The sequence below is a fragment of the Enhydra lutris genome, unplaced genomic scaffold, assembly GCF_002288905.1.
Source record: "Enhydra lutris kenyoni isolate GAN:26980312 unplaced genomic scaffold, ASM228890v2 scaffoldscaffold2, whole genome shotgun sequence".
Lineage (NCBI taxonomy): Eukaryota > Metazoa > Chordata > Mammalia > Carnivora > Mustelidae > Enhydra > Enhydra lutris.
In genome coordinates this window covers 44,821,373-44,845,375 of record NW_019154086.1, presented here as the reverse complement: position 1 = coordinate 44,845,375, position 24,003 = coordinate 44,821,373, and the positions used below count along the sequence as shown (strand labels likewise).

Here is a 24,003-nt window from a genome sequence, read left to right as displayed (position 1 = left end):
GTATTTTGATAGGGACTGCATTAAATGAGTAGCTTGTTTTGGATTACATAAAGATCATTCAGAATTTCTCTAAGCACAGGATCATTGCTGGTTTAAAGTCATTTCTATTAAAGTGCAATTCATATTAATATTATCAATTTTTACCTTATCTAAAACATTTTATCTGCATCCTATTGTGATAGTTTGAGGCTAAGTGGCAAATTTTATTGGGTAAAAACTAACTCAACTACATACTAATAATTTAAAACAGAAGATGTAGAATTAAAAGAAATCAAGAATGGAAGGCAATGTAAAGTGTATAAATAAATTATATACCAAGTGAGGAAGTTTCTGTTTATTCACTATCACATTTTCATTCCTACTTTAGAACTGGAGAAGATGGCTTCTCCATCCAGATCATTTTATTAAAGCTCCAATTTACTTATATTCTGGTATTTTATAGAAAGAGTCTGACATGAAAGTTGGTAAATGAGGCATTGCTCTATAAACAAGCAAAGCCTTGATAAATACAGTCTAAAGTAATGGACAACTATCATTTAAAAGCTATGATGGAATTGAAGATTTCTTTGACAACACTATAAACCATGACAGCGAAGTAGAACATATGATGATGGTATCACTAATACATGGTTAAACCAAATTTACGTCATGTTTGCGTGTGTACTTGTACACACATTAACTTACATTCTTATTCTTTTTTTTTTTTAATTTCTTTTTCTTTTTTTTTTTAGTGGTGGGGGAGGCAGAGGGAGAGGGAGAGAGAGAATCCCTAACAGGCTCTGCACCCAAAGTGGAGCCTGATGGGGGCTCGATCTACAACCCTGATATCATGACCTGAGCCAAAATCAAGAGTTGGACGCCCAACCAACTGAGCTACCAATGAGCCCCTGTTCCTATTCTTTTATGTTTATTTTGTTATGTTCTATTTCCCTCCCATTAATCAATGCATTGTGACTCTTCCTTCTCATGTTATCCTCTGCCTCCCTCCAGTATAAGTGTAAAGAGTTTAAACTGGAGGTGTAGATGCACCTGGCCCTGGGCAACTCGAGTCAAATCTGACAGTATTTATTATTAGCCCCATCTTCACCTGGGATTAGGAAGTCTCAACCAGTGGTTACCAAGATATGGCCCTAGAACCAGAAGCATGAGCATTGCCTAAAAATGCAAATTCTTAGGCTCTGACCCAGATCTATTAGATCAGAAACCTGCGGGCAGGGGCCCAGCCCTCTGTGTATTAATGAGCCCTCCAGGTGATTCTGATGCTTATTCAAGTTTGAGAGCCACTGGTCTCACCTTGATCTTGCTGCCCTGTATCCTCTCTGCCTGAGTACATTTCCTGGGTACTTACATATCTATGAATTTCAATTTTCCTTCTCTGATTGTCTCCTGACTGGGTCTCTGATCTCTCTGACTGGATTTCCACTGATTCCAGATTTAACACTTTAGTTTCCCACTGAGATTTCCACCCTGCCTATTATACTGGAGCCCTGTCAGCCCCTTTCCCCAAATACATCATAGCTCTGCCTTTAATACCCCCCTCTCCGGGCTGGTCACCAAGTCTGGCCTTGAATCAGTTGGGCCATTTGGAGCTAATTCCCACTGGGGCATCTCCATGACCTGACAATCCCCAGCAGGCCATTATAATGCTGGTCTAAGCTGACCTACAGACCCTTCACTTGTGGATACTGTGGTTGACATCAATATCCTTCCTTTTTAGGCCCTGTTGTATAGATGATCATTCCAACCTGCCTAAAGTCCCATTGTTATACTCCCCTCTCTCTGCTGTTCTGGATATCAAGAGACTGCATAGGCTATGCCATCTATTTGAAATCAATGGATACCTTTGGAAAATACTATAAGAAAGTTAGGTAAATACTTCAGGATAAAACATATTTTTGATTTGGGGATGACCTCTTCAAGGTAAACAAAGACAACAGTAGAAAATAAGTTATATTTGAATTACTTCAGGAAAATGTTGATATCACTACTTCATGTTCTGAATATTCTAATTTACCTGGTGGGGTAGTTAATACTTTTATGTTGCAGGGATTAGTATCCTCTAATTTTTGTTTTCTAAGCCCTAATATTTCCATGCATGGATCCACCTACTGAAATTTATTTTCCAGAAACCTGAACATATCACTATTCTGCTAACACTTCACAGGGGACCCAGTACTGTAGAGTTTAATGCAATATGTGTGCTCACCCATAGGAACCTATAGGTAGCTACTACTGTGAAGGAAATTGTGGGTCACATTTATATGTCTAGAAAATAATTCAACAAACATTTCAAAACACTCTCTATTCAACTTTGGTCAAAGCCCTTCAATGTGTTTAGCAATCATCACAGTACTTCAAGAAGTTCTTTATTTCCTTGATTTTCGTTTAATGCCTGGCCACTTGGCCCAGTTTAAGCATAAGCTTTCTTGTACTAAAGCTTTGAGTCCTGTTTCTGTTTCCTCTTTGCCAAATGGATAGAAAATTGTCAGTAAGTGCTTAATAAAAAGTAATTTGCACTGTGGTTATATTCATTTAATGTTTCATGTAGCAATTATTTATTTAATATTACTGTATCTTAGGCACTGTGTTGGTATTGGAATAAGAATCCCTGTCTGAATCCTTTTGGAAGTCATTTTCCAGTCAAATGGATCTTTTCCTGTTAGATGTGATGGGTATGGAATTGCTTTACAGAGAGTGGGTGAAGACCAGGGAGGGATTGCAAAATCATCAAGGTATATGGCATTGAAAAATAAAATGTGACTTACCCAAAGCACTGTTATATTAGGGGATATGAAAATGAGAACCCAGATCAAAAATACACTTAAATAAAGACAATAACATTTTAAAATAGATTTACCCATTTTTACAGTTGGCACAAGCTCTCCATTTTTGTCAGCTTTCCACCTTGACTATTATACTGGAGCCCTATCAGCTCCTTTCCCTAAATACATCACAGCCCTGCCTTTAATGCTCTCTCTTCCTGGCTGGTCACCAAGTCTGGCCTTGAATCAGTTGGTCCATTTGGAGCTAATTCTCACTGGGGCATTTGCATGACTTGACAAGCTCATGTATAACCCCAGCAGGCCATAATAATTCTGGCCTAAGCTGACCTCCAGACCCTTCATTTGTGGATACTGTGGTTGACATCACTATCCTTCCTTATTAGGCCCTGTTGTATGACCTAGATAATCATTCTTACCTGCCTAAAGCCCCATTATTATACTTCCTTCTCTCTGCTGTTCTAGACATTAAGAGACTGTATAGGCTATAACATCTATTTAAAATCAGTGGATGCCATTATCCATTATCTATATAATTTAGGTTTATAGTGATCATCTTCCAGGGACTTCTTGGGGGGCCCCTGACTGACGTTTCATTGCTTTTCCTTTGAGAAATTGTCTAACTTGTGTCTATAGGAGCCCTCTGGCTAAACATATGGTTCACTAATCAAATATATTTAAGTATATCCTGTGTCTCTAATTCTATCCTAAGTGCTATAAGGAATTAAAAACAAAACAAATTTACTTTCTCCTTGGTATTACACCTTTTTGTGGTTGTTGTTGAATTGTGAGTATCTTGAGGATAAGACCTGTGTGTTTCTCATTTTCGTATATTCCAGAACATATTACATTGTATTCAATAAATATTATTGAATGGAAGAATTCATAGATAAATAAATAAATTCACTTCTAGATACAGACTATAAACAGACAACACCCTGAGATTTCTTATACTCTTAGAAAAGTCAGTTGAGTTGGTGATAGGCCTAGGAGAGGCCAGACTGTCTCACCTTGTGAATGAAGGTCAACTTCACCCCAGGGAAATTTACTGTTATAGACCTGCCATTGTACTCTTGACCAAATCAGCAACACCAGAAATGAAATAGTGCAGTCATGCCTTGTAATGCTATCCTTTGTTAAACATGCCACTCACCTGATCTGAAGCCAAGTCAGCATGGGGGTTGTTCCTCCTCCAAACACCCAGACTGTGAAGAACACGAGCAGCAGTGTGGTGGTAAACATCATTTGTTTGGGCTGAGATTCTGTGTCCCGAATAGCTAGGGCAAATGCTATTGCTCCTCGCAAACCTTACAGGGAAAACCAACAGAGAATAAGAGAAAATGAACATCTGCATGAGTCTCGTTCTCATTTTCCTGTATTCATCTTTATAATTTTCTAACAAACACAATTACTTCTTTAAATTAAACTTTTTGCAATAATTGTAGATTCACTTGCTATTGTGAGAAATAACATACTCCTTGTCTGCTCTTCCCCACTTTCCCCCCAGTGGTAATTTCTTGCAAAACTAGTACAAAAGCACAGCCAGGATTTTGATGTTGATGCAGTCAAGATACAGTACATTCCCATCACCACCAATATCCATCATGTTGCCCTTTCATGACCACATCTACTTCCTTCCCACACGCTCCCTCCTTAATTTCTGGCAACCAGTAATCAATTCACCATTTCTATAACTTTGCCAATCAAAGAATCAAATCATTTGAGAATCAAATGGAATCATGTAGTATACACTTTTTTGGAATTGGCCTTTTTCACTCAGAATAATTCCCTGAATATTCATCCAGGTTGCTGAATGTATCAATAGTTTATCCCTTTTTATTGCTGAGTAGTATTCCACTATCTGTTCCACAGTTTGTTTAGCCATCTATCTGTTGAAGGGACATCTGGGCTTCTAGTTTTATGGCTATTACAAAAAAGGCTGCTGTGTATAAAGACAACAATATATATGTATGTAACTTACGTATGTATGTAACTTATATATGTAAACATAAGTTTTCATTTCACCGTGGTAAACGCGCAGGACTGTAATCACTGATCTGACTGCATATTTAAAAAAAAATTACCAAATTGTTGCCAGAATGGCTAGACACCACTTATATTCCCACTGGAAATAGAGAAGTCATTTAGTTGCTCTGCATCCTCACCGGCATTTAATGTCACTATTTTTATTTTCACCATTCTGATAGGTATGTGGTAATAGCTTATTGTGGTTTTACTTTGCATGTTTCTGTCTTTTCTTTTATTTACTTAAGTAGGCTCCACACCCAGTGTGGAGCACTTAATTTGCATTTCTCTAATAACTAATGGTGTTGAATGTTTTTTAATGGGCTTGTTATCTTTATACTTGTTGGGGGAAATGCCTCTTCACGTCTTTTTCTCATTTTATTTTTCTTCTTTATCCTTTTTTAAATCTCATTTTCTAACTGAGTTATTGGATTTTTGGTTGTTGAGTTTTGAGAATTCTTTATATATTCTAGATAATATCCTTTTTGGGATATATAGTTTGCAAATATATCCTCCCATTTTGTAGCTTTTTATTGATGAAGCCTAATTTGTTGATTTTTCCTTTTACGAATCATGTTTGGAGTCAAATCTAAGAATTGTTCATTTAGATCTAGGTCCCAAAGATCCCCTGTGTTTTTAAACTTTGTTTCTAAAAGTTGTACAGCTTTACATTTTACATTTAAGTGTCTGATTATTTGAATTAATTTTTGTATAATGTACGAAGTTTAGGTTGAGATTTCCCCCCCCCCTTTTTTTTGGCCTATGTATACTTAATGTTTTTATTGAATTACTTTTGCAACTTTGTCAAAAATTAGTTGGGTATATTTGTATGGGTCTATTTGTGGGTTCTCTATTCTATTCCATTTATCTGTGTGTCTGTCCCTCATCTAATAGCACTCTGTCTTGATTACTGTAGATTTATATTAGGCTTTAATATTGGATAGAATGATTCTTATATTTTGTTTTCAGAATTATTTTAACTATTCTAGGTCTTTTGTCTTTCCATAAAATTTTAGAATAATATTGTGTATACCTACAAAAATTTTTTTCTGGGCACAATTACTTCTAAAAAATGAAATGTGTCAGACAATAAGGAAAACCAAGCTTATGGACTACTGAAATTAATAAATAATTAAATAACATTTAAGAATTACTCTAGCCTGAGTACATACTACAATAAAGTCTATAATCTAAACTACCTGTTAAACCTGATTTTTTATTCTTTAATAACAATATGCTAAGTGAATTTTTATGAATCCACATTAAATGTATTTGCAAGAAGAGGTTTGTTAAAATTTCAAATCAGAGTGTGCCGACAAAAATAGAAACAGAGATGAAGACTTCAAAGAAGAATAAATGAAAGCACAAATAGTAAAAAGTTAAAATGGAAGATCTCTGTTGGGTAGCACAAGACTTACAAGACATTTATGGGTCCTATTATATCAGATAACGGCAAATAAACATTTTCAATTACAGCAAGAATAAGTCAAAGAGGTAGGGATTTGGTTTTTTTTTAATAAGATGGTTTGAATCACGTACATAAGATTTCAATGATCCACTTGTAATATTTACTGTATCTAACTTTCCAAATTTTATTCATATATTAAAAGAATTTTAGAAATTGGACACAGTTTAGGATGAAGAAAACTATAGCGTGGCTTTTATCCGTGGGTTTCCAACTTAGATATAATATTCCTTTCTTATCTCCATACCACCAATATATAAGAGACAAGTGGTGTAACACAAGATCCCGAGAATTAGGTGAGAGAGACTTAATATATTTTGCCTGAAACAAGGAAGCCTCAGAAAGAGAGAAGAACATGTACTCCGATTATAAAATACCTTGAAGGAACAAAATGTAATGGAGGAAGGAAATTATTCTAAATTTCCATGTAGACAAGGAAATGGCCTGAAGATAAGGAAGATAACATTTGAAGTAGATATTAATATAAAAAATTCTTATACATCAGAAATTCTGAACACTTGAGATGACTGTACTCAAGAAGAAAAGTCCTCCATCAGAGATGTTCATGCATTCAGACCCAGTTGGGAAAAAAGAGTGGGGTTATTAATAACACTTAATACTGGGGAATATTTTAATAATGTTCTCTCCTGGAAATACAAATGGTGTCATTAGGGAACAGAAATTAAAAGAAACAGTCTTGCAACAGACTTCTGTATCAGAGGAGAGAATTTATAGGTCAAGGTAAAGCTCCTAGCAGTGTTTAATCACAGTACAAGATTGGAGATAGAAGGCAATCTTTTCATTTTCTCTTTTCCTCAAGCACGCATTGTTAGAAATGTTCATAAAGCAGCAATACTCCAAATTAGATGGTGAGTATTAGAAGTATTAAGTGATGAGACTTTAAGTATTTCTTATTTTATTGAATATGTGTGTGTGTGTGTTTACTTTGAGTTTTTGTGAGAGAGAATAGAGATTGGAATAAAAGAAAAAGTTGTTATATCGTGCTTATTGTAAACTCTTTCATGTTAGATATCAAGGACAAGAAAGTATACAACCATTTATTTTCCTAAATATGTTTAATAACTTATTGTTACTATATTAAACTAGCATAACTATGCTTTTAAATCTCAATTATCTATACATGAGCAGTTCTTGGTTCAAAACTGTACTCAAAAGATTACTATTAGTCTGACTTTCATGAAATATATATCCCATATATAAAATTTTATATTTACAGGTGAGTCAATGTAAAGATCTTTGAAGAAAAAAAAAGGAAAAGTTCAGCCACTGCCTTTTACTTGTGGCAGGTTGAGAAATATGCTAAAAGGGCCAACTCCAAAATGTTGATAAGAGGATGCCTTTATACGATAGACATGGGAAGCATGAACTGAGACAGCTGAGGTTGTTAAGTGGACAAAGTGAAGCTATTTTGGAGCTCCAGATAAGAAGTAATGCCTATATTCCATCCTTTATGATATCAAAGTTATTTATCCCACATTTGGAGCCTAGATAATTGTCAATCAATGGTCTTTCATTGCTTCATTCAATATCTTTATATGTGTCTTAGTCAACCATAACAAAATATCATATGGGCTGCCGTAGTGGAATACCATAGACTGGGTAGCTGCAACAACAGAAGTTTATTTCTCACAGTTCTGGAGGCAGGCATGCCCAAGATTAGAGGGCTAGCTAGCATGGTTGGGTTCTGATGAGAGCTCTTTTCCTGGCTTTTGGAAGGTTACTTTCCTGTGCAAAAGCAAGCTCCATGTGGTGTCTCTTCTTATAAAGACAGCAATGCCATCGTAGGAGCCCCAGCCTCATAATGATGTGGGAAACAAAGGCAAAAGAAAAATTAAATTTCTTTACTACTTATAGCCCACAGATAAGTCCTTGAAACGGGCAGAGTGGCATTCCTCTAGAAACTCAGCTGCCTCGATGTTAACACTCTGTTGAGGGCATAAGGCAGTCTGAGCCTGACCCCCAGGATCCTGTAAATCTGCTTTAACATATAAAAATTCCTGTGGAAACCTCCTTTATCTCCCCCTGTCAATATATATGTTGGCAATCATCCCCAAGCTTATGACCCACCGGTATATATCTGAAGGGTCTCATGACTCAGGTTTTATTACACAGTAATAAATGACCTGGCAATCATCCCCGAAGCTTATGACCCACCGGTATATATCTGAAGGGTCTCATGACTCAGGTTTTATTACACAGTAATAAATGACCTTTTCCTAACAGTAACTAGTCCCCTAAAGGATCTGGAAACCTTGCTTCCAAAATTCCTTAGAGACTTAACACTATCCCTAATACCCTCTCAATTTGAAAGTATATGATGGGCCACTCCTCATGCCCCAGTATAGCTTTATCTGCCCATGGGTCCTGTCCCTGTGCTTTACTTAAATCAACTTTTTGCACAAAAGATGGCTCAAGAATTCTTTCTTGGCCATTGGCCCTGAACTCCAACATCTTTCCTACATTAATAACATCATCAAAACCTAACTACATCCCTCCAAACCCCATCTCCAAATACCATCATTTTGGGGTTAAGACTTCAACAAATGAATTTGAAGGGACACAATTCAGTCCATCTGCTTTGTGGAGATTCTATGCTCACCTCTCCTATCTATTTAACATGGATTTGGGAAACAAAAGGCTTTAGGATTGAAATAAATTACTTCAGCTACCAGCAAAATACTAGAAATGAAAAATTAATATGGACTCAGGAGTTTCTTTTAGCAAAACCCTATTTCCAAGGAACATCCACTTTGCTTGGAAACTCAGGAAATCCAGAACTCATTGTCAAAGCTTGTGTTTTGTTTTGTCTTATGGGTATGTTGACCCTTTGGATTTACCTTTCTTTTTTTCTTTGTTTTAACCAACTGAATGGAAATGATCCTATGCTTTCGGGGGTTGCTAGACTATGCCATTTCATTTTAGATGGGTTTACTTTGCAGAGATATGACATATTTCACATACTCAGTTGGAAAGTTAGCATTATCTTGGGGGAACAAAAGAATTACCTGCAATTAAATGTGGTTTTGTTTAAAATTGGCCTCTAAGGGATTCTTATTTTAATTATGTTGATGTTCTATTCATAACAATAGAAGACTGTCAAACCAAGGAAAACTTTCTAGCAAGGACCCCTGCTGCAGAAACCATGCAGTTTCCTGTTTATCTTTAAAGAGCAAAAGTGAAACTTAATCTGTTATAAATTGGCAAATGTGTTCTGAATGGCTGAAGGTCAGATACTGCTATGTTTAAATCACAGGAATATAACTACTCCCTAGGGCATTTTTACTGAAGGTGCAAAGCAACAGTCAAAAACTAAACATTTATTGAGCACTCACTATATGCTATACTTTATCCAAGACACAGTGGATAAATGCAAGAATGAGGAAGTTTGGGTTTCTCCATTCCAGGGCTCATGATACTGCAAAAGTGACTCTCTTAACAGGTAGATGGGGATAAGGTGTATTAGAGGTGTAAAGTGTATACTGTGCATGTACAGTCTGATGAAAAAGATTTGATTGCTAAATTTCATGAGGGTCCAAATCATGACTATTGTCAACAGATAAACAATGTTTAAGGAGCTGAAATCAATGGTGGGGTAAAAGAAGTCTGCATACATGGTTTTCTACGCCTGAGTCATTTTCTCCCATCCTAACTCTCTGCAGTTCTTTTTATAACTCTCACCCAAACTTCACCTAATTCCAACTGATCTTCAGAGTTCAACTGAGCCACTGATTTCTCTACAAAGGCTCTTCTGAGGTCTGGGCCTGGGTTGGGCTAATTTATATGCCTAGTACAACCCGTGCTTGCCTCCTCAGGGGACTTAGAACATTACATTCATTACATTGCAATTGGCTAGTTGCTGCTTATCCACAACACTATAACAATGCCAACCACATAATAAATAAATAAGTATTTGCTCAATAAATGCCTGTTGAGCATTTATTGAGCAAAAGTGCTCAATAAATATTTGTTGATCAATGAATGCACGAATGTTCTGATTCTTCCATTCCTGATTACATATAGGGAAACAACTGATAACTTCTAGTTCAATGAAATGGTTGAGTAATTGTTTCTGTAATTTCAACTTCTGCCCTTTTATCATTTATTGAGACTCTTAAAGCCTTATATTGAGAATCAAGGTACTGGGGATCCGTTCTCAGGCCTGCTCCTAATAGGTTGCGTGATCATAAGCAGGATGCCCCATCTGGATCTGTGTTGTCTTATATCTAGATGGAGGTCTTAAGATTAGACTACGGTCTTTAACTAGAACTACATATCAGAATCAGTTTAGAACTTAAAAATATTTGCAATTATAGATGCTGGTGTCCTGACTCCAGAGATTTGGATTCAGCAGAGATTGAGTTACATGATGGCTCAGGCTTTTCTCACTTCCCACTGTACCACCTTCGTTCAAGGCCCATTTCCTTACACCTTGAGTATGCTGTCAACCAACCCTCTGGTACTTTGGCCTCACAGCCTTCAACCTCTCCTCTTTTCAGGCTATCCATATTCTTCTGAACAGTTTCCTCAAAACCTAGCTTTTTATCTGACCCAGAAGCTGTAAATGGCTTCCCGCACCCCATAGAAACGTTTCAATCAGAACCTTACCCCACTTTTCCTATTACCTCCTCTTTTCCATTGAGAACTTTTCATACCAATAAGATGGTCTTCTCTCTTCCGTAAACAGTTGCTGTCCTTACCTCTGTGCCATGGACCCTAATGTTAACTGCTTTCACTTCTTTCTACCTATGTTCTACCCCAATGAGGTTTTCCCAGAATACTACAGTCCACACTGTTTTCTCTTTCTTAGAAATCCCATAGAACATATTGTCATGCCACTTGCATCTGTAAATGATATTCTGAAATGAATCAGTAGTTTAATTTAATCTGTTATTTACCCTCAATTCTTAATCTCTCAAAGGTTGAAATTACATCTTCCTTACACTTGTAGTACCTGAAACATGAAACTCCGTAAGTGTTTTTAAATTGAGCAACTGCAGAGGTTTCTGACCCTCTAGCTATGAGGTGGTATTACTCATGAATTCATCCTTTCGTTCATTCAGGCTCCAGGGGATAGTAGTAAATAAGTGATAGTCTCTGCCTTAAAGGAGCTTCTAGATTAGTTGGAAATATATATATGTAGTGGGAGTATTTAGGGTACTTAGGAAAGCCACTATGGCTAGGTGGCATTTGAGCAGGGACTCTAATAGAATGAAAAAAGACTATGTGGGTATCTGGAATAAAAGCTGGAAGAGTAGCTGCAAAGTCCCTGAGGTGAGCATATGTCTGATATGTTCAAGTATCAGCAAAGAGCTGACATGGCTAGAATGGAATTAATGTGGCAGGGGGCAGGGAGTGGAAAGAGGTAATGCCAACAGAGCCAGATCATGTTGGGCTCTTGAACAGCAAGGATTTTAAATTTTATTTTGAGATGGAAAACTTTAGAAAGGTTTTTGGCAGGGTAAGGATATGATCTAGTCTATGCTTAAAAGCATCACTCTAGCTCTGCAATAAAAAACTGATTTCCAGGGGCGCCTGGGTGGCTCAGTGGGTTAAAGCCTCTGCCTTCGACTCGGGTCATGATCTCGGGGTCCTGGGATCGAGCCCCACATCGGGCTCTCTGCTCAGCGGGGAGCTTGCTTCCCCCTCTCTCTCTGCCTGCCTCTCTGCCTACTTGTGATCTCTCTCTCTCTCTGTCAAATAAATAAAATCTTTAAAAAAAAAACAAAAAAACAAAAAAAAAAAACACCTGATTTCCAGGTGGGGGTAGGAGGTCAGTGAAGGAGGTTGCTGCATTAGTCTGGGTAAGAAGTAAAAGAGAATCAGACTAGAGTGGTAGCTCTAGACTACACTAGAGTGGTAGTGTAGGTACTGGAATAATATTAAAAGTTGACAGTATTTGCTGATGAACTGGATGAAGGGTATGAGGAGAAGAGAGAACTCCAAGAGCTTAAGGCCTAAGCCACTGGAAGAATTGGGAAAAACTGTGGGAAGAGCATGTTTGGTATATGGGGAGGGGATCAAGGATTGTGATCTGGCCATGGGAAATCCAAGATGCCTACGGGTCATCCAAATGAAGAGATTGAGTGGGTAGTTAGATCTAAGAGTCTGGAGTTCAGTGGCAAGGTTAGTCTTTTTACTGGAGAGAGTGGGAAGATGGGAGGGAAGTTTGGAGCTTGAGAATATAGGAAGATAAAGTTTATTATTCTTTTTTTATTTGAAATTCAAATATATTTTTTATTCTTTTTTTTTATTAACATATAATGTGTTGTTTGCTTTAGGGGTACAGGTCTGTGAATCATCAGTCTTACACAAGTCACAGGATTCACCATAGCATATACCCTCCCCAGTGTCCATAACCCAGCCGTCCTATCTCTCCCCATCCTCCATCCCCCAGCAACCCTCAGTTTGTTTCTTGAGATTAAGAGTCTCTTATGGTTTGTCTTTTAAACCAAGTCTGTTCTTGTCTCAAGGCCTTTGTATTGGCTGCTCCTCCCCACTCTACTCTCTTCTTAGACTGCCCCTTGGCTGCCTCGTCTCAGTCCTCAGAAAGACTGCTTTGTCCATGCTGTCCAAGTGCTCTCCACTTTCAGCCATCTCTTCTTTGTATGTCTCTTACTGCATTTATCAACATCTGGAATTATCATGTTTATTTTTTCATCTTTAAGATCTGTGTCCCTTCACAGGAAAGCAAGGTCAGTGAGAGCACATTCAATGCTACTCCTGAAAAGTAAGCATTCCAGTATTGAATGAATACATGAATGAATGGATGAGGGAAAGGTCATATTTTGCATTTGAAACACAACTGGAACCCAAAAGAAAATGAGCAGTAGATGAACAGGGATGCAAAAATGTCCCTGAGAAACTGACCCATCCCTTAAAAGACATGTCTCTTTAGTGAGTTATTTTGCTAACTTTCTTTCCATTTGGGATATAATCAATTGCAGTTCTTTTTTCCTTTCATTTCAAGTACTGTGAAGGAGTTGATTTCAAAGATTTAACACATTCTCATCATCAATCTGATAAATCAAACCCTAGTTTTGATCTACAATTGAATTATGTATTGCTTTTACCCTTGCTGAAGTCCCATGACCTTGCAAAGGGTGGCTACTTTCAGCAAAAATGTCAGTCTGGTTTCAAAATACATTTTCCAGGATAGTACAACCTTGCTACATGGTTCCATTTTCAGTTCAATATCATTTTATCACATGGAAGTGATGCCAACAGACTGTTTTAGTGGAAAAGTCTTCTGCATTCAAAAATGAATTGAGATTTTTGGAAACCAAGTCTGTATTAGAGAAGCAGGACTTTCTTTCCTTCATCTCTCTTCCTGAACTTGAATCAGTTAAACTTAAAGCCACTGAGAAGTAATGCAACATAACTTTGGTATATTTTTGCATGAAATGAAGTTTGTCTTTGGATGCCTTGGGCATCCAAAAATGAGTCCCTGTAGCAGTGTTTCCCACACTTGGGCTACATCAGGAAGGGTACTGTAAATAGTATTAGCTCTATCACAGCTCTGAGTCAACATGCATAGATGCCTCTGGCTTTGGAAGTTTATTTTTGTGTAGGTAAGGTTCCTGTGGTAGTAAATTGTGGAATAATCCTTCCCACTAGCTAAAATCTTCAGTAGAGAGTTTCAAAAGTCAACTTATGAGTTTTCTGTTTAAACCAGTGGTTTTCAAGTTGGGTGATTTTGTCCCCCCAGGGAATATTTGGCAATGTCTGAAGACATTTGTGTTTGTCTTCAGCTAGGGGGCAGGGGACACTATTCTTAATCTCATGAGTAGAGACTGGGGTGCTGCTAAACATTCTACAATGTACAAGACAATCCTCCCAAAAAAGAATTATCTGGCCCCAAATGTCAATAGTTGCTGGGGTTGAGAAACCCTAGTGTGACACTGGATTGCTTTTTCCCTTAGGAGAAATGTTATAAATGGTGATAATGTTTCTATCATATAGAGCTATTTTGACAACGATGGCTATCTGCCATCCATGGTATGCTGCTGTAACTGCATAAACTACATTTCTTAGCATCTCTTGCACCTAGGTATAGCCAAATGGCTACTTCTTACTAGGGAAATGAAAGCAGAAGTGCTAAATGTCATTCCTGGGCCAAAGCTTTCAAGAAACAGCTGTTCCTACCGCAGACTCTCTTTCCCCTTCCGCTGGCTGGTTATAAACATCAATGAGTCCCTGTAGCAGTGTTTCCCACACTTGGGCTACATCAGAATCAGTTGGAAGACTTGTTCAACCTCAGACTGTTGAGCTTCACCTCCAGAGTGTCTAATTGAGTGGGTCTGCGGTGGGGCCCAAGAATTTGCTTTTTAAATAAGTTCCCAGGTGGAGCTGATACTGCTTGTTCAGGTATCACACTTTTAGAACCCTTGACTTAGGGACATGATGTCACTCTATGGAAAGAGCCTGGTGATATCTGAATTATCCATTTAGAAGAGAAGCATCTTTTCCCCTGTTTCCATGTTAATATGAGTCAAGAGAGGATTTTACCATTGTGGTTCACCCACTGAATTTTGTGTTTCTGTGCTTATCCTAGAGCTCTCTATGTCCTAAAGCTCTCAACATCTACCTATCTCACCTCTCTCCCCCCTAGGTGTCCCTGTAAATCACAAAACACTCTTCTTTTAACAGGTGGGGAAATAGGGGCTGGGAGGGATGGAGTGGCCTAGGTTACACAGCAAATGCTGTGGCTGGTTGTTCAATCTGTTTCATTCCCCCTACTGAATATTTAAGTCATAACAAAGATTTAAAAAAAAAAATCGTGGTTATCTTGAGTTTGAGTTTTAAGGAAAAATGCAAAGAAGAAAATTTTCTTCCCCTCTCCTAGGCAGAAGATGGATCAGAGGTAATATTTTGAAATAGATATTTTGCCTTTTACTCCTCCTCCCCTACTCTTTCTGCATCATCTCTAGCTCTCTCTCCTTCCTTCTTTTGCTCTTTCTCCCTTTCTCAGCATCAGTCTATTCTAATCTAAAATGACCTGTTTTAGATTCTCTAGTCAAAACTCCCATTTCCTCATGCAGCCAAAATTAGCTTCCTGCCAGGAAAAAACAATTGAAAACAATCAGAAGGAAGAAATCTGTTGAGAAAGGATAGCACACAATCCTCCCAAAGGGCATGCATTTAAAAATACTTGTTAACAAGCATGCTCTCATGTTTCTCAAATTTTAAAAAACAACTCCAGGAAAGTCCAGTGACTCTCCAGGCACTAAGGGAAGTGGGTGCTGAGTGGGATGGAGGATCCTGTAAACGGAGGGCAAGGTTGTCATTCACTGGCAGGGAACTTGTCCTGGTGTCTACTTCTTTCCTCATGTAGAACCATAGGTCTCTAAAATGGTTCCTGGTGTTTTTGGAAGAAAGAGCCTTCCAGGCAAAATCAGGGGGAGGCTGGGCAGTGGGGCTGAGACCCAGCCCTATTCATAGAGTCTTGGTCTGTCTGTGAAAGACCTGGTAGCCTGAACAGCATTTGCACCTCCCTAGTACATCAGAACTAATGCTGAAAATTCCTAAATTATCTAACGGCTATATGGAAATTTAGCACAGGCATTTTTAAAAGTAACTGCTTCTTGCTCATTTGCACATATAACTTACTTGAGTCAATCTTATTGACTTCTTTTGAACTCTATCCATAGAACCTGAGGGCAGAATTAGAGGGATTTGTGCCTGACATAGACAGACTTATTTTTTTTTGAACCCTGCTCATGTGTGCTGATAATTTTCTAAGGTTATGTCTACATAATGCCAAAACAAGCAAGCAGTTAGTAAGCAAATTCAGGCAGAAAATGGGGAAAAATAATGTAGTCCATTTGTTCGTCTCAGTGGACAGGTTAATTTGGTTAAAATTATCAATCAGGTATTTGTGATAGCTCTGACATTCTGAACATTCTGAAAAACTGAAATGTACACAGAATGTGCCTGAATTAAGTGATAAAATTATTTCTGTTTCTGTATCCTAGGAACTTATCCTTGAAACAGGGGGAGGTGGAGCATCTGAGTGGCTTAGTCAGTGAAGTGTCTGCCTTTGGCTCAGGTCATGTTCTCAGGGTCCTGGGATCAAGTCCCACATGGGACTCCCTGCTCAGTGATGAGTGAGCCTGCTCACTCTCTCTCTCTGCCTGCTGCTTCCTCTGCTTGCTCTATCCTACTCTTTCCCTGTTATATAAATAAATAAAATCTTAGGAAAAAAAAAAGTAAGAAACAGGAAGACGGTGACAAGCACTCTGGATTGTCTCCTTTCATTACTCAGTGTCTTTCAGAAGCTGGCATGCTCTCGTTGGCTTCACTGTCTTACTAGATAGGATGGTTCTTACAAAATTTGGCCACTTTCTCACACTCAATAAATATTTGTCTAAGTTGATTTTTTAAAATATTTAATTTATTTATTTGACAAAGAGGGAGAGATCACAAGTAGGCAGAGAGAGGGGAAACAGGCTCCCTGCTGAGCAGAGACCCTGATGCTGGACACAATCCCAGGACCCTGGGATCATGACTAGAGCTGAAGGCAGAGGCTTAACCCACTGAGCCACCCAGGCACTCCCAAGTTGATTTTTGACATTTTGCAAGGGTCAGTTTGTCCCAAAGGGGGCGCCAATATATTTTCCTCACAAAAACTAGTACTTTGAGTTATAACATTTTGATTTATGTATTTAGTGCCAGGAGTTATTCACTGCTAGAATGAAGAGTAGAATCTCAACGACTGTCCTTAAATGAAGGAAAAGAGGGGCCTTAGGTCTTGTTTTCCATGACCATGTTACTAACACTTCCACACTGGACTCAGAGTGTCCTTGGCAGTAATTTGATAGTCAAACCTTTTTCGGAATAAAAACCTCAGTCTCTGATAGGAGGTTCTTCAAACAGCAGTTTTAAGTTGATATGAATCGTGTCTCTGTGAAGCCCTAATGGCTGTCCCATCTGTGGTGGTTAAAGAAAGTGATAGAAACTCCCATCTGTTGAGCGTTTCCTAGGTGGCAGTCTGGTGCTAGGCATTTGTATATATTTTACAGTGGTTTTCAACACTGACCATCTAAGGTAAGTATGATTATCCCCATTTTACAGTCAAGGGAGTTGAGATTTGAGGAGGGTTAATCATATAGCTCCCTGTGGCTGAGCCAGCATGAAAGCCTGAGCTCACTGCATTTTACCAAACAGTAGTTTATATTTAGAAAATATTGTGGCATGCCAAATAGCAGAATCTAATTTGTTGCTTAAAAATGCAAGAGCTGGGGGCGCCTGGGTGGCTCAGTGGGTTAAGCCGCTGCCTTCGGCTCAGGTCATGATCCCAGGGTCCTGGGATAGAGTCCCACATCGGGCTCTCTGCTCTGCAGGGAGCCTGCTTCCCTTCCTCTCTCTCTGCCTGCCTCTCTGCCTACTTGTGATCTCTGTCTGTCAAATAAATAAATAAAATTTAAAAAAAAAATGCAAGAGCTGATAATTTTTATTGTAAATTTATTTTGGAGCAAAATAAAGGATGATAATGTTTGGACCTAATAATAGGAGAAAACAATTCTAAGGGACTGACCACAGGTCTAAGCTAGATCTCAAATGTTCTGAATTTATCATAACCACATACACTTTTCTCAGTATTTGACACTATGAGGACTTAATGGGATCTGCAGTTCATATGGACCTACTATGCCTGTCTACTTTGTCACAACAATGGTGCTCATGGTTATTCATTATTTAAGGTGACTTTTTCTGTGACTGCTTGATACATTTCCTCCATAAGCTGGTTAACACTGTCCCACTTGAGAACCTCAGAAGATCTATTCCAGTTGTCCACTTTGCTCATTAATGCCTATCCCAGGCCATAGTGAGAGATGAGGGCTCAGTGGAAATTCATCTCCTCTAATGAAGAAAACGTTCTGAGCTTGTGCTGCATTAGCTAGTTAGTGGCCTTGTAGTGGTAAGGAAGATATAGTGGCCTAATTAATTGCACAAGATGTGCCCAGGGCAGGAACGATATATAGTATGGGAAGGTGAGGGAACACTGGAGTCTGGGTAAGGGGGTTGCAAAGGGGTAGGCCTGGCAAGGAATGCTTGACAATATGATGGCATCATCCAGGCTATCTGTCTCTGGAATTATGAACAAGGGAAGAGGAAAGGTAAGAAAGAGCCTATTGCCTAGAGGGCTCAGATTCTCAAATAACCCTTGTATATACATTTAAAGAAATCTTTTCCAAAGCTGAAGTTAGAGGTAGCCTGATCTTGATTCAAATCACCTGACTGATGTAAAAGTCCCAGGGTTTTTAATGAGATCTTAGGTTTTTAACTGAAAAACAAACACATCCCTCCAACACAAAGCAAGCAGAGATTTGAAAAATATTCTCAGATCCAAATGATTTTCATGAAGTATTAACAATGTTTACTGTTATCAACACCCAGAGAAGGTTTTTTTTTAGCCAGAAGTGAGTAGGTGAAAAATATTTTCTTTCATTTAAAACATGAAAGATTTTATTTGTTGATCTATTTTTCCTTAAAGTTATTTTTGCTTAGCTCCCATCTGTAGAGCCAGGGAAGCTTGGTCTGAGAGGTGCCCCTTGGACCAGTTCTGGTGTTAGAAGTTCCCAGGCCTCATAGAACAGGAATGGATAGTCCTTAAGTGGTCATTTTAGCGAAATGTACATTTTTAATTGGGTAGAAAATGTTGTAGGTTGTTCATTCATTTGCTTGTTCATCCACCAGTTATTTGTGGAAAGATACTCAGTTTCACCTAATGTGCTGAGTGCTGAGGCACGGAGTGAACCAAAAAAATCAGCATTTGGGCTTACAAAGCTCCTAGTCTAGAAGGGAATGCAGGCAGGCAAGCCAAAATTCATAGTCGAACGTGATGGCTACTGGGAGAGGAGAAGCACTGTGTGCTATGGAGACAGATGAGAGGGACCAACCTAGACTTGTGTTACCAAGGCTTCCGATAGGAAGTGATATCTAAGCCAAGATATAGAGAGAAAAAGGAATTAGTTGAATAAAAGAGCTGAAGGTGGGTGGGTGTGGCCAGGGTTTTGAGGAGAGGGAGAGCTTGTGTGAATAGGAGGAAGGACTTCAGCAAGCTTAAGGAACTGGAAGAAATTCAATAACTGGGTAAACATTGTTATGCTCATCAGATGGCAAATAGAAGAACAAGAAGCAAGACTGGCATCTGGGAGGGCCTCAGGCAAAAGAGAAGAGGTAGGAGGAATAGATTGAAGAAAGAGGTTCAGAAGAGAAAACCGTGAATTGTGATGATGTTCTGGGAGATGCTTCTCAAACTTTCACGTACACATGAATTACCCGGAGATCTTGTTAAAAGGCAGGTTTCAATTCAGTATTTCTAAGAAGCTGTCACGTGATGCTAAAGCTGCTGGTTTGAGAAGCACACTTTTGATTATCAAAGATCAAGAAAACTTGGAAGTGTCCCTTTACACGATGACTGGTAATTGTGGGGCAGTCCTGGTAGCTTACCGGAGTTCCATTAGCTTGGGCAGTAACAGACACAGATTCCTAAGCATTGGTTACACAGTGACTTTCGCTCTTCACTTTCATGAATTCCTCTCACTTTCTTCCTGGCTGTAATTGTTAAGTCAGTCGGGTAAGGCCGCTTTTGAGTCAGTCTCAAATTGGCTCTGACCACGGCATGACTGGTGGCTCGCCAAAAAGACACAGAGAAAGGTGGTCTCCTACACCTCAACTGTGGTTCTTAAGTGTCCTTCCACAGAACACCGCTGTTCTGTGAGCTGCAGAGCATAGTGTTCCCAAACACTTGAATAAGAGTGGCAGTATTTTCACCACTGAGGGGGAAAAAATGAATGCTAACTGAAAATTTTTCTTAATTGAAGTTTTTCTTCTATGACTTTCTCTTAATCCTTCGATGCTGGCCGTTATTTGAAGGCTAAGAATGAGCACTGGTGGACAATCGAATGAGCAACAACATTAACAGCAAAGCCCGGAGACACCAGTGCTGTTGTCTTCATGGTGACATGAGCTCATGGGTGAAGTTTTATATTATATCTGCACACTGTGGCCACATTTGCCTGGTTCAGACTCTTCCAAGTTCACGCAATAGTACACATCAGGGTTGCGATGTCTCTTCCAAACACAGCAGAAATGGACAAATTGGAGGAGCACATTCTCTGACATACTGTCAGCCTCCTTCAAGCTGCCCAAGCACTTCCAGGCTCCCCTCCTATTCAGATTATCCCAGCAGTGCTGCACAGAGGCTGTGTAGCCCAGTGGGACGTGGTTTACGAGTCACAGCAGTTTCAGGAAGGCTGGCAGCTCAACAGGGCTTGGCATTTCCCCTCCTTCCAGCAACTCCCTGCTCTTATTTGGTTTTAAATTAAATAAAAATTGCAGCACATGCATTTGAATTAAAACAAGAGGCCTGATCATTGTAATATGCACCACATCAATAGGAAAGCTAATTTGTGCGAAGCACATCTCCTCCTTTAATTTAAACCACAGAGCTCTGCCTCTTTGGTTTCAAGGGAACTGAGAGCTGGGGCGGGGCAGCTCATGCCAGGCATTAACTAGGGCTGTGCTCGAGGGCAGCAGGAACAGTTTCAAGGGAGTTTGGCGTTCCTCTTAAGCCCTTTGTGCAGGGTGTCAACGATACACCATGGCAGTTCGGAACTCCTGGCCTTGAATTTAAAGAAGGCCTTAGAAATGTCTTGGGGTAAACTTTGTCAACTTCGTCCAATTGGCTCTAAAAAGCAACCTAGCTACCCAGAAGAGTATTTGCATTATTGAAGGCTTTGCAAGGCAGGGAGACCATTACTGACCTTGAGACCTTTTCTTATTTTAAAGTTCCAAGGCTTTTGTGTGTGTAGATTACTAGTCTATACAAAATAAATCGGGTAAGGTCTGTGCTAGGTGAGAAACTCAATCTGGCTTCTGACGGTTGCTTCACTCAGCTTAATTGGCTCTGGTGGCAGAAGGTGGAGGCCGGGGAAGCGGGTGGCAGCAGCGGTAGTGGGGTCATCCATGAATAATGTGGCTTTCACTCAGAAACATCATCTACTCAGCGCCAAGCCCTTACTCCAAGGCTCGCTGCAGGCCCCACTCACTGCCAGGAGATGAGGGATAAACAGCCGGATCATGTCGTGAACTTTCACCTCAAGGTGGAATTTACATATCTTGGGCACCCTCTTTAGGAAAAATAATAAAAAGAATATCTTTTACCAGCTTTACACACCATCAGAACACACCTGTAGGACCCATCCAGGGAGCTTGGAAGGGGCCCATGTGATTGAGGAACACTGATGCTCAAGCTTTGATAGCTTTGTAAGTGAATCCACTTCTGTTTGGCAGGCATTGCTAACTGTTCTACCCAGTGCCAAAGGCTGTGCATAAGGTGAGGGTAAAGATGATGGGAAAGGATTTATTAAATGGTAGATGTAATTGACTAAGACAGAAAGGTCTAGTTCTTACTTGTCTGGGCTTTGAACCACCTGAGGTGCCCCATCTTAGTGAACCAAATTTAGGCCACACAAAGCCAAGCTCTCTCTCTAGGCAGTAAGGCTCTTAAGGTCAAGGCCAGTATCTTTGTCTTTGTTCATCTAAATACCTATCCAAGGAGTGTGTCAATGAATGACCACTGAAAGAATAGCTGGAGGACTGTGAGTGAGTAAATGTGTAAGTAAGTTCATATTCCCATTTTATTTTTAAATTTTTAATTTAAATTCGATTTAGTTAACATATAGTATATTAATAGTCCTAGGGGTAGAATTTAGCGATTTGTCAGTTGCATATAACACCCAGTGCTCATTGTCTCAAATGCTCTCCTAAATGCCTATCATCCAGTTACCGCATTCCTCCCACTGCCCCTCCAGCAACCCTCAGTTTATTATAGTTAAGAGTTTCTTATGGTTTGCAGCCCTCTTTTTATCTTAGTTTTCCTTCCTTTCCCCTATGTTCATCCATTTGCTTTCTTAAATTCCACATATGAGTGAAATCATATGTCATATGTCTTTCTCTGACTTATTTCACTTAGCATAATACCCTTTAGTTGCATCCACACCATTGCAAATGACAAGATTTCATTCTTTTTGATGGCTGAGTAACATTCCACTGTGCATATATACCGTATCTTATTTATCCATTCCTCTGTTGATGGACATCAGGGCTCTTTCCATAGTTTGGCTATTGTGGACATTGCTGCTATAAACATTGGGGTTGAATCACTATTTTTATATCCTTTGGATAATTATCTAGTAGTGTAATTACTAGGTCATAGGGTAGTTCTATTTTTAACTTTTTGAGGAGCTTCCATACTCTTTTCCAGAGTGGCTACACCAGCTTGCATTCCCACCAACAGTGTTGGAGTGTTCCCCTTTCTCCACACCCCCACCAACATCTGTTTTTTTCCTGACTTGTTAATTTTATCTATCCTGACAGATGTGAGGGGGTATCTTATTGCGGTTTTCATTTGTATTTCCCTAATGCTGAGTGATGTTGAGCATTTTTTTTTCATGTATCTGTTAGCCATTTGCATGTCTTCTTTGGAGAAATGTCTGTTTATTGTCTTCTGCCCACTTCTTAAATGGATTATTTGGTTTTTGGGTATGGAGTTTGATAAAGTCTTTATAGATCTTGAATACTGGCTCTGTATCCGATATGTCATTTGTGAATATCTTCTCCCATTCAGTAGGTTGCCTCTTAGTTTGTTGACTGTTTCCTTGCTGTGCAGAAGCTTTTTATCTTGATAAAGTCCCAATAGTTCATTTTTGCTTTTGTTTCCCTTGCCTCTAAAAGTTGCCATGGCCAAAGTCAAAGAGGTTCTCTTGTTCTGTATTCTCCTCTAGGATTTTGATGCTGTCCTGTCTCACATTCAGGTCTTTCATCCATTTTGAGTTTATTTTTGGGAATGGTGTAAGAAAGTGGTCCAGTTTCATTCTTCTGCATGAGATGTCCAATTTTCCCAACACCATTTGTTGAGGTGATTGTTTTTTTTCCATTGGATATTCTTTTCTCCTTTGTCAAAGATTAGTTGACCATATAGTTGTGTGTCCATTTCTGGGGCTTTTATTCTGTTCCACTGATCTATGTGTCTGTTTTGGGGCCAGTACCATACTGTCTTGATGATTACAGCCTTGTAATTCACCTTGAAGACCAGAAATGTGATGCCTCCAGCTTTGGTATTCTTTTCAACATTGCTTTGGCTATTTGGGGTCTTTTGTGGTTCCATACACATTTTGGAATTGTTTGTTCCAGCTCTGTGAAAAATGCTGATGGTAATTTGATAGGGATTGCATTGACCGTGTAGATTGCTTTGAGTAGCATAGACATTTTAACAGTATTTGTTCTTCTAATCTACGAGCATGCAATATTTTTTGATTCCTTTGTGTCTTCCTCAATTTATTTCGTAAGTGTTCTATAGTTTTTAGAGTACAGATCTTTTACTGCTTTGGTTAGGTTTATTCCTAGGTATCTTAATGGTTTTGGGTGCAATTGTAAACAGGACTGATTCCTTGATTTCTCTATCTGCTGCTTCATTGTTAGTTTATAGAAATGCAACAGACTTCTGTGCATTGGTTTTATATCTTGTAACTTTGCTGGGTTAGTGATCAGTTCTAGCAACTGTTTTGTGGAGTCTTTTGGGTTTTCTCATACAGCATCAAGTCATCTGTGAAGAGTGAAAGTTTGACTTGTTCTTTTCTGATTTGGATGCCTTCAAATTCTTTTTATTGTCTGATTACCGAGGCTAGGACTTACTATGCTGAACAA

At 39.0% G+C, this 24,003-nt stretch overlaps 1 protein-coding gene across 4 annotated transcripts in view; it reads right to left on the bottom strand.

The window, feature by feature from the left end:
* The window catches only part of LOC111147846 (solute carrier family 9 member A9), a 536,315-nt gene that overhangs the window by 193,029 nt on the left and 319,283 nt on the right, over window positions 1-24,003 (bottom strand). For all 4 annotated transcript variants that reach the window (XM_022504100.1, XM_022504104.1, XM_022504114.1 and 1 more), the window contains exon 12: window positions 3,934-4,087. In XM_022504100.1, the coding sequence (XP_022359808.1) occupies window positions 3,934-4,087 (154 nt within the window). The remainder of the gene's footprint in view (window positions 1-3,933; window positions 4,088-24,003) is intronic.